Raw genomic sequence first — 13833 nt, 5'->3', positions numbered from 1 at the left:
TCAAGAATTAAAAAAATGAATATATATATTTAATTGCTAGCTATTTGCTAATTCGAAATCCAAATTAGTAATTCTTTTAATTAATTATTTAATTAGTTATTGATAATTGAAAATGTGAAAATTTTTTTTATTTCTTACAAGGGGACCTTACACTGGGACCCCCACATATCTTAACGAGCTTTGGTACATTAGTAGTATACTTTTAGAGTGTTATCGTGGTAAAGGGTTTTTTCAAAATGCGCAGTCTTTTTTGAGAAAAAAGGTTTTAAAGTTTTGACTTTTGTTGTATATATGTTTATATTATTTTAATTTCGACCGTGTATCAAGTGACGCGATAGCGTCAATAGTAGCATTCTCGCTTCTTGCGCGTAAGTAGTAATTTAAGCGTAAGTAGTAACGTCTTCGCTTCTCGCGAATTTTTTTCTATATATAATTATCGCTAATTTTTTTCTATATATAATTAGAAATTAGGAAATGTAAAAACAATTTATATTACCTAAGGATAGAAAAACTTATAAAAAAAATAATTCCCCCATGAAGAATCGAACGTTAATACCCAGCGCGAGAAGCGAAGACGTTACTACTTACGCTAACGCACCAATTGATAATTGCTCAATTTATTTCGTACAATTCTTAAGACTTCGAAGATGAATCGGAATGCATTACTGTTTTCTTATAACATAATAAAAATGAATTAAAATTATGTATAGACAAAAAATAAATTCCACGTTTTTAGAATATCCTTTCATATATATCTTGAATTAATTTTATGTGTGGTTATATAAAATTCTTCTTTTTCAAATGTGTATTTAATTTGATACACTAATAAATTTTTACGAGACAAAAAGTCAGTTATTTAAAATTTTATAAAATACATAATTTAATAGGAAAAATATTTAAATTTTAAATTTCGTCTTAAAGAGAATACGTATTCAATTTGATATACAATTAAATTTTTGTGAGGCAAAAAATTAATATCAATTAATTATTCTAATTAATTTTATGGAGAGGCACAAAATTAATTCATTATTTTTACTCTCAACTAAATAATAATAGTTTCTGTTAAAATGAATTATTTTTTTTTTACTCAAGGTTCATTATTTTTGACAATAAATAAAGAAACGGCGTGCCATAAGCATCAAGATTCGATTTAAAAGTGCCGCGCTTATACGCCGATATATATAGATATATAGAACGCTCGACGCACGATGGCCAAAACGAAAAATTCTCGCTACCGAAAGAAAAAATAGAAAGAGAGAAATATCGGTTTTCTTTCTCACTCGCACTCGTATACAAAACGCTCGACGCTCGATGGCCAAGACGTAAAATTCTTGCTACCGAAAGAAAAAATATAAAAAGAGAAATATCAGAACGCTCAACAATCGATGGCCAAGGACAATAATACTCGTTATCGCATGATAAATAAAAAGAGAGAAATATTGGTTTGTTCTCTCACTCGCACTTTCATTCAAGACCGAGAGTCCCGAAGATTGCCGAAGATCCTTCGTTTGTGATTAGTGCACACGGACGCTCGCACGCATACTAGCTCGCTCGCGTGTAAAACGCGACGGAGGGATAAGCTTGCTTTCTCCCACTCTTACAATTTTGTTCCCATCTTCAATCCAATTTTATTCGCTTATTTTTGAAAATACGAAGATAACTCATAGAACATTTTTTATGTATATTTTAATTCTCTACAACTTTTGTTTGAAACTTTTTTCGATTAAATGCCTAGATTCTAAGATAAGGCTATATTTTACCCTTTTTACCCTTTTTCCCCAAGATCACGGTTGCTGATTTTATTATAATTAGCACCATTCGATTCAGCGTCGTCAACTTACCCTTAGATCAAATTTTGAAGCTGTTAGTAAGAAAGTTCCGTGGTGGGCCCGCGTTGACTGGGCTATACCCTTAGATCAAATTTTGAAGCTGTTAGTAAAAAAGTTCCGTGTTTGGCCCGCGTTGACTGGGCTATAAGGTCCCCTTGTTAGTAAAGCAACATAGCTGGCCACAGCAGAAAAAAATGAATAAGTGCGCTAAATTGCTCTAACAAAATGTTTATTTAAAATCCGTAACTTCTAACTTTATTAATTAATTATTTAATTAGTTATTAATAATTACAAATGTGGAAACGTCATGAAGAGATTATATGTTAAACGCATGCGCAATCACAAATTCAAGGTGCAAGCGCACTTTGAAAAAAATAAAAGTAAAGTTGGTATATCTGCAGGGGATATGTTCCAAAGTAACAACCATGGAGACTATACAAGGAACACGAACTCCAGTAACTTAATATTTGTGCTTTTTCCTTTTTTTTATATTTATTTTATTTAAATGTAAAATCACACGTTTAAATTTAATTTCATTGCAACGGTAAATAGAGATTTGATTAAAATAAATAGAGAATTCACTTGAAAAGTGCATCTGCGAATTGGACGATTCATATGTCAGGCAATTGTATCACTTGACTGTATGACTAATATAGTTTTCTTCTTGTTACAGGTGATCATCGTGGGATTTAACTTCAATCCTCTTCAATTTTCTTACATTACCTTACATGGCTATTATTGAAAATACATATATACATGCATTTCTGAAGGCACACACATTTTTATACACTAAAAATTAAAAATAATTATTTAAAATTCTCTATTATATACACAATATATATATATATATATGCTATCAAATACTATCAAAGAATACAACAGTATTCTTTGTATCCTCATCGCGTTAAGTACCCACTATCGCCCGCTGGTGGTCCAGGTAGTAACAAAAATGAAACTAGGTAGGTAGGAAGAGAACTTGTGAGCTTCTATATACTTTTGTATTCCTTGATTATACATTTTATTTAATTGTTTATTAGGAAAAATATAACCATGCATTGTTCCTAACGTTGGCAACGTATTCTAGTAATATATTTTTGAATTTTCTGGAATTTTCTGGAATCTTCCCAAGTTTTTTTTTGTAATTGTATTCTGGAAAAGAAAATGCGTCTCAGCCAATACTCGTGTATCTGTTTGTTGTACATATGTGGTGGGAGATTAAGAAAGAATTTAATGTAAGCTTATCCTTGATTAATCATTAGTAGTCAATAATCAACAGGAGGTCTCTTTAGTAAGAGAGATTTATGAGAAAAGAAACACTACAAAAAATTTTATATTTTGTTCCATCATATAATCTTTTAAAGTTTTACGCACGGTATTTATATTATTTTTTGATATTTAAAATTATTTGTATATATACGCAAGAGAAAAATATTTATAGTATGTTATTTATTTATAGGTTTATGGAAATATTATTTCGAGAGATAAATCTAGTAAATATGTTAAATTGGTAGATCTGTTGAATAATAACTTTCTCTCTCATGAGGGATACCCGATTTGTGAAAGTAGATAAACATTTAATGACGAGTACAAAAGTTGTTTATTATTATTTTTTGTTTAATTTGGAAAAACATCAAGGAATTTTAAATGTATGATAGATTATATAAGAAGAATAGTATTTTTTTAATATTTGACAATTTATTAAAAATATTTTTAAGACTCGCAAGAAGTGAATCTTTAATTGATTTACGTGACGTACGATTTTAATGGTTGTTTTTCTCCCATTGTAAACATGGCTAAAACACCCATAAGTATTTTACAAGAGTTTGGAATGAAAGAAGGTTTTTTGCCGGAATATACAATTGTTTCTGAACAAGTTGTTGATAATGTAAAAGTATTTAAGTTTCAAGTGAAATATAAGGGTTTATTAGCTGTAGGTAAAGCCTTAAATAAAAAAAAAGCGAAACATAATGCAGCTGAAAATATGATTACATTAATGAAAGATTTAAAAAATAATTCCAATATCATACAAATATTACCATTGAAAGAAAATATTTCCGAAACGAAACAAATATTTTCATTGAAAGATAGTTGTTTAAAATTATGTTCATTGAATACAAACCCAAAAAATGTAGATACTACAAATTACATTGGCAAATTGCAGGTATGATTCATTTAAATTATTATTTAATTCTTTTTTCTTTTTTCATTTTAAAGACAAATATGCTGTATATTTTTGTTACTTTTAAGGAATACTGTTCAGTTAATAGTTTACTAATGCCAGAATATGTAGTTAATAATGTAAGCGGTGAGCCACATCAAATAAAGTTTACAATGGCATGTAAATTAGGAGCAATAGTTGAAGAAGCGACATCGACTACAAAAAAACAAGCCAAACAATTAGCAGCAAAACAATTATTAGATCGGCTTAGAAATTCGAATGCATTGATTTTAGCCGGAAAATGTGATGAAAAAGCTAAAGACAATTCCACGCAGGAAGAGGACGATGACATTTTGACTAAATCTGGCATAAGATTGCTTGAACTTAACTGTAACATGTCTGAGAATGATATTAAAAACAAATATAGAGAACTTACTAATAAGAATGGTTTTAACAGAAATCCAGTAAGCAGAACGCAGGATATTAAAAATTATCATTATTTTATTAAACATATTATCTGCAGCAATATTAGTAAGGAGGAAGAATTAGATACAATATATCATAGTATAAAAAGATTTAAAGAAAACCTATCAAAAATAACTACTACTAATGATAATAGTATAGGACAATTATCATTCGATTGCATTTTAAAATACATCAAAGAGGTATTGAAATTAGATATAGAAAAAAAGACTATAAAATGTAAAGATCCATTGTTAAAAGCTGTCGCCTATAAGATAAAGGCTCCTATACCTGTTGTACAGTTTGGTATTAATAAGAATTTACAAATTGCAGAAGCGCTTGCTTTACATAATATTCTTGACACAATAATGATTTATTTAAACTAAAATTAAACTAGAAGAAGGAAATATTGACGAGAAAATGTGACTATTTTTACTAAAGTTAAAATGATCTAAATATATATATTGATTCTATGAGAATGATTACATATTATATTAAATATTGTAAAACTTGTCAATAAAATGTTTAATGAATAAAAGAGAAATAATTGTATTATTATTTTAAAACTGTTAGCCGTATGTATGTGTATACATCCTTCGAAGCAAAAGAGTTGAATTTTCGATCAGGATTAGGTTATGAAATATTTACATATTGTTAGAATTGCATGTGTTTCGCTTGCTGTCTGTGTGTTCTCTGTAACTTTTATTCAAAATATCGTGTCAATGTAAATATTGTTATTTTTCAACAAGAATATATAGTTAATAAAATATAATTAGCGATACATAGATACAGCAAAATATATCAATGATATATATAGTAGTTTATATAGATATATAAACATATACAATTTGGTAATAGATGCAGCATGCATCGTGTGTTATTATCTACATCTTTATTAAAAATTTGAAAAGTGCATCTTAAAAATCAACTAATTACACAATTTTATGATCGTATCATTTATTTATTATCATTAAAAAGTACTAAATGTTTATAAAATTTATTAAAACAAGATAAGCTATATTTCTAACCTACAAATACGTATTAAAACAACAGTGAAATAATGCAATTTAGTATGAAACAATTGTATCTGAGATTGATTTGTAATAGAAAAGTCTTAGATGCATTTACTACTAATTTCACAATAAAATGTAATTATGCTAGATGGGCACATCGTAGACCATCTGCGATAGTTAATGAGCATGAATTGTTCAAAGATGTTGATGAAAATAATATAGATACATTAGAAGTAGAAAAAGAGAGGCACGATGGCAGGGCCAGAAAGATAAAATCACAAAAGAAGTTTTCTCCAAATGAAAACAATTTGTCAAATACTATAGCGAATAAAGAAATAAAAGCAAGCAATAAAACCAATGTCAACAGACTGAGTAATCGTGTTATAAATTTGAAAGAAAATGATCATATTATTACGTAAGTATATAATATTTTATTAATAAAATATACACATATTAATAGAATTTATTGTTCAGATCTTTAATGATGAACGTAAAGTCACGCAAGATGCGAGAAAAGAACAATCAGATTTGTATGGAAGGCTACAGATTAATCAAAGATGGGATCGAAGCTGGAGTCAAACCAGAAATTATTTTCTTTTCAAGATTATCCGATATTGAGGATTTGCCTTTGCACGAAGAAGTCAAATTATACAAAATTCCATACAGAACGATACAATTATGGAGTAATTTAACTACTTCGCCAGGAATTATAGGTAAGCGTATAGAACTATTTAATAGAACATTGTATATATAATATTACATAGTAATTATTTCTAAGGAAATTTAATTCTATTCCATTTTTTATTGTTAAGGTATCTTCCAAATACCCAATGTAGAAAGTACAGAACCCTCACCTAATGCTTTACCTCTTACAATTATCTGCGACAATATTCGAGATCCAGGAAATTTGGGTTCCGTACTCCGTGTGGCTGCTGGAGTTGGATGCGAGAAAATAGTTTTATTAAAAGGTATCTTTTGATATTATTCCTCAGTATCAAAGCACATCTATTGAGAAAAAGGAGAAGCATAATTTCAAGTATATCTTTTGCAGGATGTGTGGATTTATGGGATACCAAAGTATTGCGAAGTGCAGCAGGTGCACATTTTCGATTACCAATACACGCTTCCGTTACCAATGAGCTCTCATCATTCATATACGATGGAATGAATGTTTTTGTCACGGATAACAATGCAGCAAATAATGAACTAGTTTTTGATAACTTTAATTTAGAGACTAAATATTCCATTTCTAAGATTTATGAAAATTCAAATTTTAAGAATATAGAATTGCCAGAATCCGATGAAAATCTACAAAATTCAAAACTGAAGAAACTTATAAGAAGATCGCAATCTCAGCTTCCAATTATTCCATATTATGCTGTTGATTATTGCACAAGCGAAACTGCAATAATAGTGAGTGGTGAAACGGAAGGATTAAGTCTGGAAACGGTTAAATTGCTGTGGGAAAAACGTGCCGTACGTCTAAATGTACCTTTATTAAACAATGTTGAAAGTTTAAATATTAGTACGGCACTTGGAATAATAGCGTTTGAATTTCAACGACAGATTGTATTTAAACAAAAAGAATAAAATAATTAGTATTAAAATCAGTACGATATAATCGTATGGGTAAAAAAAACATGATAAGAGAAGATTGTTTTCTTTTACTCAAGTTGTCATATACATTTGTGTAAAATATTTAAGTACCTTACACGTTTATACATATTTTTCAATTTACGCGGCAAATTGAAATTTCCCTAAACGCGCAAAAAACCCTATACGCGGTATTCTAGCGTATTCTCCGAATGTTTCTAGATCTAGGAAAAAGTTATGTTGACATTCTTATGGGAGTTTCACCCCTTTCTCCTCGCCCATCAATATGCATAATATCGTTAGTTGAGTGAGTCAGAAATGGGTGGGGGAGAGCCAGCAGTTTTTTTTTGTGAGAAGAAGGACAACCGAGCCATTCCTTTCCGTCCTTTGTGCATCCTATCGCGAAAACGTGGGGTGCGCGCGCATATTCCGTGTGCATCGCGTGCTGCGTGCAGATCGTGGAATGAAAGAGCTAACAACCTTTAGGAAAGAAGGAGATAGAGAAAAAGAAAGAACTAAATTGTGAAAAAAGAGAGAAAGAAACGAAAGAAGAACGGGGTGGTACTTATGATCCAACTCGATGCCTATCGTCGTCGATCGTTCCTAACGAGCTACTCGCCTAGAAATATTATCGACTGTATCGACTACAATATCATCACCTACGATATCTTGCCAAGGAAAGGGACACTTAACAAAGGAAAAGCAAATTTATTTGGAAAAGGGAAGAAAAATGTGGGCCGGCGAGGATCAAACGCAACGTTATAAAACCAGGTTCGTCTTTTTAACCTTATTATTCATTTGACACGATGCATTTCACGCATTTATTAACTACCAATTTATTATTGTGCGTTTATTCTTATTAACCAAGGTTACCGCACGTTTCTCTTTTACCTTTTTAACCTTTTATTTCTTTCTTTCTTTCTTTCTTCCTCCCTCCCATCCATCCCCCTTTTCTATAATGGCCGCACTTTGTCGCGAGCGAAACGAATTTCTCGCAATTTGTGACACGTTTTGTTCTCACCTTTTTTGTTTGATTCCATCGATCGTTTTCGATTGCGTGTTAAAACACCGGCGATATTTTTCCCTCTATGTGTATAACGCACTTTCAATTCGCGCTCGTTATTTCTACCGGCGTTTTGAACGAAGACAACGAGTGAGAGTCATAGAAGGGATATGTCCGTAGTCATCAAAGTGAATCTGTGTATTTTAGTGTAGAATAACATTATGAATGTTTCCATTTTTACATCGACAAGTGTCATCGGTAATAAAGTGATGCATCATGACGGACCGTTGCATAATGAGTACATTAAGGAACAGTTTTTGTTTTATGAGTAAGTTATGTTTCGTATGATATTCCATTTTCTTTCCCACCTTTGCGTTATTATTTCTCATTGGATTAATACCGTAAGTTACAATTTCCTTATTTTGTTAGGTCGAAGAAGCAGCTGTCGATTTGGAATCAAGCAGAATAAGCATCTATAAAAGTCAATGCAACTGTGCAACGCTTCAATTGTATTGTCAGATCTTTGCATACCAATGTATTCAACTTTTCTACAAATGAAAAGAGTATGAAGATCTATGGTAGTAATAATTATAGAATTTGTTTTCTTATAATTTAACATAGAACGCATCTTGATTTATATTATTTCATTTGATTATAGTTTTCGTCTAACCGATATGAATCCGCTGAATCTTGTCATTCGCTTGGGATTATAAGAATTGTAAGAAGGTTTTAATAACGATGATACATATTACTTATTTTCATAATAACATTATTTTATTGTGTAAAGGGACATCAGAATAAAAAGAAGATTACAAGGATGACACAGGAAAGAATAAAATTGGAAAATGGTTAAGCCGAACGATGAATCATTGTTTATCCGATGGAGCATTGTTTGTCTGATGTGAACAGGTAATAGAATTCCAAAATAGTACAATGAACAAACACAAGAGCACATTTAACATTGTACATATTACATCTTACATCTTCAATGCTCTTTGTTGCACTTTATTTGGTGTTCTATGCAATGCAAAGCAAAGATCAATCCTTAATAAGATCTGATTTCATTCATCATCAAACATCATCGTGTTAACATATAACATTGTATTTAATTAAGCTCGTTTGTATATTCTAAAATTCTCTATTTAGCAAATAATATCATGTGTCTAATTTTTTTCAATATTTTATTTATCATTTCTTTTCATTTCACACATCTTTACTTGGAAATGAATAAGATAAAATGCGATAAGAAAGAAAATACTCGTTGGTGTATTATCATAAAACGGAATCGCGTTATCGATGGATAAAGGTCTGTTTTAATAAATAAAATGTCGGAGATAAGAGATAGATGATTCATACTACGCAAATAAAATATTTCGTCAGAAACATTGTGCGAGCTTAGGTTCGCTCGAGGATATCTATGAATGTGTGGTATACGAATGTATTATTGGACGTAAAAGAGATAGCAGCTTGTCGTGAAGCATACACACACTGTTCGTTGCGGAGCAGAACGGTGAACGTACTATGATGTTCAAAGTCAGGCTGTGCTACTTAGAGATAGTGTCGAGTGATTGCGGTTACAGCACAACCTATCTCATAGCAGGTTGCTACACAACATCTCTTCATTTCACGCTCCTTCCTGTTCCGCAATTCATCTAACGAGCGCCATGTGGCTACGCATACCTCATGATTTCCCTCTTTCCTATATTTATGACCAAAATTATGCGAACATCATTCTCAAGGATCATAAGTTATTGTCTTTTCAAATAACATAATGATCATTATATACAATTGTTAAAGTTCTTTGCAAACGTATGTAAATTATTTTTAATATTTTCTTCCATTTTTTTTTCTTTTTTATAAATATCTTTTTACACCATCCATGTAATTGCCCGTATACTTTCTTTTTCTTTTCTTTTTTCTTTATTCGTGTTCGATTATTCGTACAAGTCAAAGGAAAAGTTTCCTTTTCCTCTCTCTCTCTCTCTCTCGTAGGAATAGATTTCACCGTAGACGACGGTATAGAAAACAACAAAAAAAAATAAAAGAAAAGGAAGAAGGAGCGAAAGTAAATACGACATCCTCGACGATTTCGTGACACTCCTACTGACTTTCTTTGCATGTGCATCGACACGCTCGATAGGCTCCTTTCTTTTGTAGTTGTTCGTTTATAAATACTGTAACTCCTTAATGAAACGTTTCCGGAACGTGTATTATACTCTTATCGAACTTTCCAAATGAGATTTCAATACTGTTCCGCGGAAAGATAATAGTTTCAAAATGAATAAATCAAAATAACGTAATAGATCTTAAAATAAACGAAAATTAGGGTAGTTAGTATATGTTTTGACATTTGAATGAATATTTCTGTGTAATTTGACGTGTAATAAAATATCAATTATATTTCTTATTCTTTTCACTCGCTTTCTCTTGGAAGAATAAGTATTTCTCTTTGTCCGAGAATATAGAGTTTAACTTTTTCAAAAGGGTTCAAAAGCTTTTGTGGGTAGACCTTAAGGAGCATCCTTTAAATTTCGGATTAACGTTGGAACAAAGGAAATATCTTGGAGAGAAAGAAGGTGAAGCAACTCGTTTTAAACGTCTGGTTCATTCAATGGGATTCCTCAAGTGTGTCCTAGAAAATAGAACCACCGAGTGAAATAAGAAATTTTTTGTTTTAAAATTTTATTCGATAATTTGTGCATTAACCATGACCACTCGTTCGACATTGCTGCATGCAAGTGGCACACCAACTGTGCTCAAGTTCATTGTCCTTTTTACCCGTAATTAAACATTTTTATATTTTGTTTTATTATTTCAATGATTACTATTTTACCTTTGAGAATCATCGACCAATCGAATTCAAGTTTAACCATAACAAGATATATATGTATGTAATTAGTTTGATTTCCTTTATTTACGATTAAAGTTAAACGTTTGATATATCGAGAATAGTATCTCTGATCGAATGTCGAGCGTCCGTTAATGTCAATCATGTCTCGATTGACATTGACAGACCAACCATTCTTTATTGTAACGCAGTTTAACGATTCGCTCTATTGAACCATAACGAAGGCTATCTTTGATCGGTTCTTCCTGGTGGTCTTAGAAGAAATATTTACCAAGTATCATCATCATCATCATCATCATCGTCATTATCATTATCATGATCGTCATCATCGTCATCAAGGATTCGATTGATCTTTTGCGTCTTTATTTTTTTGTTCTTAATAATCGTCACACTATTTTTGTTTATATACTTAAACACATAGGATAATGAAATATTCAACTTATGTAAATTATTGTATGAACAATATCTAACGATATTCGTTGAAAATATTTACACGTTAGTTAGTACGAGGTTCTAGAGAACCATAATCATCGTAAAAATAAAATAAGAAGGATCATTTTCTCCTCTTCTACTCTACGGCTTGCTCTAATGTTAGCTCACAGTATTTTAGTTTCGTGGCTGGTGTCTTCCTTTTACCTCGCTATGTGCGAACCGAACGGTTGCTGCTCACTCTGTGTGTAAACCGCTGCACGTCCGTTCGAAACGGAAATCATGTGTAGAACCGCATTTCGGTACCGTTCTTCGCGAACAAGGAACAACTTTAATGCTCATTACGAATGTGATCCTCTTCGTGGTTTCTTTATCTTTTTTTTTTCCTCCTCGAGCAACATAAATTTAATTAATATTTTCGCAAATATACAAATTTCATTGAATCCGACGACACATTGGAAAATGAAATAAATGCACGGTTGTATCTAATCAAATTTTGTTTGCATCGTTGAAAGAAATCGGGGGGGGGGAGAGAAGAAAAAGAAATCGCGGTGGAGCATTTTTTTTATTCGAAATTATTTAATCGGGCACGATAGATAAAACATTTTAGAATGAAATACGGTGTCGGACAAGTTAATAGATCTAACGAGGGTGAAGTAACATTGCGTTGTACGATTAAAACAAACAAGAACGTAGATCCCATTACGTGTCCCATTGGCTAGCCCAACGACACTAAAAACAACTCTTGCACACTAAGCAAATCGTTCGAGCTTGAATCCTTGCGAGAGAGAGAGAGAGAGAGAAAGAGAGGGATATCCGTGGGACTTTGAAGACATAGTCAAGAAGAAGGTACATTCTCTTTATGTTAAAAAAAAAAAAGAAACTGACCGTAGAAAATAAAAGATCTAGAAACAAATTTTTATAGGTTGACCTTCCTATTGAAAATCATTTTTTTAAATACTAGATTTATTAGCTATTTTGATATACTTATTTCTACCAAAACTAGTTAAAATGACTGGTCTTAGTGAGGTAAAAATAGAAACAGTAAAAAATATATTTGTTACAAACCTGATTTTGTAGTTATAGCTACAAAAGTCATGATATCATTATGGAAAGAAAATGTTACATGCAGTAGGAATTTTAAGTTAAAATTGCAAGTCCAAATAATTTTGACTGGTCTGGTAAATCTAGCGTTAAACACGTTAAACATTCGAGTTTCAGGAAAAGATACATAATTCATAATATCCTCGAAGAAAATAAAAGCTTATCGAGGGGCTAGATAATATCGATGATAAATCGTTATTTGTCTTTGCTGCTATCTCGTGTAATGACTTGTTCCGTATTTAACTATAAAACCTGTTCGATTGAAACGGACAATCGAGAATAAATACGCTTTACAAGGGAAAGGTCTTGAACGTTGTTTTAAAATCGGTAACGCGAATTCGAATAGAAATAATAATACAAGATTGGAAACCCCCGGCATGTTTTTATTTTCTTAAGTTTTAACGCGGTCAGAAGAGGATGGGACAAACGCACGCGCACAGTTGGAGGCTGGAAATGAGTTGGGAAAAAGAAAATGAAGAGAAATCCTTTTGTGGAACGTGAGAGCTAGCTTTATTTCATGGCGCCAAGGGAAGACAACGGAAGTTAAGTGCCGTCATACGAGGAGGAGCAGCAGCACACAGGTTCTTTCTTCCCCTCTTACCTCGAGAAAAGGTGTTGCCAAGGATTATCAAGGTGGTAGTAAAGGAAGGTTGGCCTTCGTTTGAGTCCACCACCATAAACTGTGTATCTGTGTGCTATGTAGCCGGTTGCACTCTACCGAAACCAGCAAACCAGACTTACTGCCTCGTGCATTCATTTTCTGGACGTAGGATTTGGCACACGCACATACACACACATATATATATATATAAAGTTGGCTTTTACTTTTAGCCTGAATAGTTTTCTTATCAAATACGGCACGTAGCTTTTAATATTTAACAAAACTGGTCTACTTCTTAATGAATAGTCGATAGATGTTTAAGAATATTCATAGTTAAAAAAAAAAGAAAAAGGAATAGATAAATGAAACGAATGAAATGATTACTATTTCGATCTACATTTGTGCTCATAATTATGAAACTAGTCTAATCATAAGTCATATATCTCTACATTTGAACACTAAATGAATTCCATATAATGTTGAAATAACAAACACTATTTAACCGTTTATTTTTGACAATATCGTAAACGTTACATTGAATTAATATAACCGATAAACTGATTTTTTGTATTTTTTTAAATTCTTACTTAGACCACTTTCATAATTATGGTCACAATTAAACTCTCTCATTTATTCAGACGAATGAATTTGGTGGATATTAACTTTCGGAAATTCGAGAAGTACTACTCGTCGTGTCACGCGTTAGGTACACGCAAATAGATAGCTATTTAATTAGTTGATTACTCAAAGAGAGTTTAGAAAAAGAAAAAAAAACGAAGAAGAAGGAAGGGTG

General features: G+C 31.6%; 2 protein-coding genes across 6 annotated transcripts; both read left to right on the top strand.

Moving 5' to 3' along the window:
* Window positions 1-2646: 2646 nt before the first annotated feature.
* Window positions 2647-4931, top strand: LOC122514542 (RISC-loading complex subunit tarbp2-like). Of its 2 annotated transcripts, XM_043631433.1 has the most exons (4): window positions 2647-2788; window positions 2867-3201; window positions 3286-3990; window positions 4077-4931. In XM_043631433.1, the coding sequence occupies exons 3-4, from the start codon at window positions 3619-3621 to the stop codon at window positions 4833-4835; spliced, it is 1131 nt and encodes a 376-aa protein (XP_043487368.1). In that variant the 5' UTR covers window positions 2647-2788; window positions 2867-3201; window positions 3286-3618; the 3' UTR covers window positions 4836-4931. The 2 variants fall into 2 exon arrangements, with proteins under 2 accessions (XP_043487368.1, XP_043487369.1); XM_043631434.1 differs by having other exon boundaries at window positions 2647-3201.
* A 60-nt stretch (window positions 4932-4991) lies between these two features.
* On the top strand, window positions 4992-12907 carry LOC122514540 (rRNA methyltransferase 3, mitochondrial). 4 transcript variants are annotated; one of them, XM_043631431.1, is made up of 9 exons: window positions 4992-5877; window positions 5937-6175; window positions 6275-6430; window positions 6514-7826; window positions 8309-8386; window positions 8488-8636; window positions 8717-8776; window positions 8846-8967; window positions 12836-12907. In XM_043631431.1, exons 1-4 carry the CDS (start codon window positions 5510-5512, stop codon window positions 7050-7052), a joined length of 1302 nt encoding a protein of 433 aa, XP_043487366.1. In that variant the 5' UTR covers window positions 4992-5509; the 3' UTR covers window positions 7053-7826; window positions 8309-8386; window positions 8488-8636; window positions 8717-8776; window positions 8846-8967; window positions 12836-12907. The 4 variants fall into 4 exon arrangements, with proteins under 4 accessions (XP_043487366.1, XP_043487367.1, XP_043487365.1 ...); XM_043631432.1 differs by lacking the exon at window positions 8309-8386 and having other exon boundaries at window positions 8488-8621; XM_043631430.1 differs by lacking the exon at window positions 8309-8386 and having other exon boundaries at window positions 12851-12907.
* The last annotated feature ends 926 nt before the right edge of the window (window positions 12908-13833 follow it).

This window comes from Polistes fuscatus, unplaced genomic scaffold (assembly GCF_010416935.1).
Source record: "Polistes fuscatus isolate 324 unplaced genomic scaffold, CU_Pfus_HIC Scaffold15, whole genome shotgun sequence".
Taxonomy (NCBI): Eukaryota; Metazoa; Arthropoda; class Insecta; order Hymenoptera; family Vespidae; genus Polistes; species Polistes fuscatus.
Note: the sequence above shows the minus strand (reverse complement) of the source record. Positions and strands in the feature narration are given on the sequence as shown.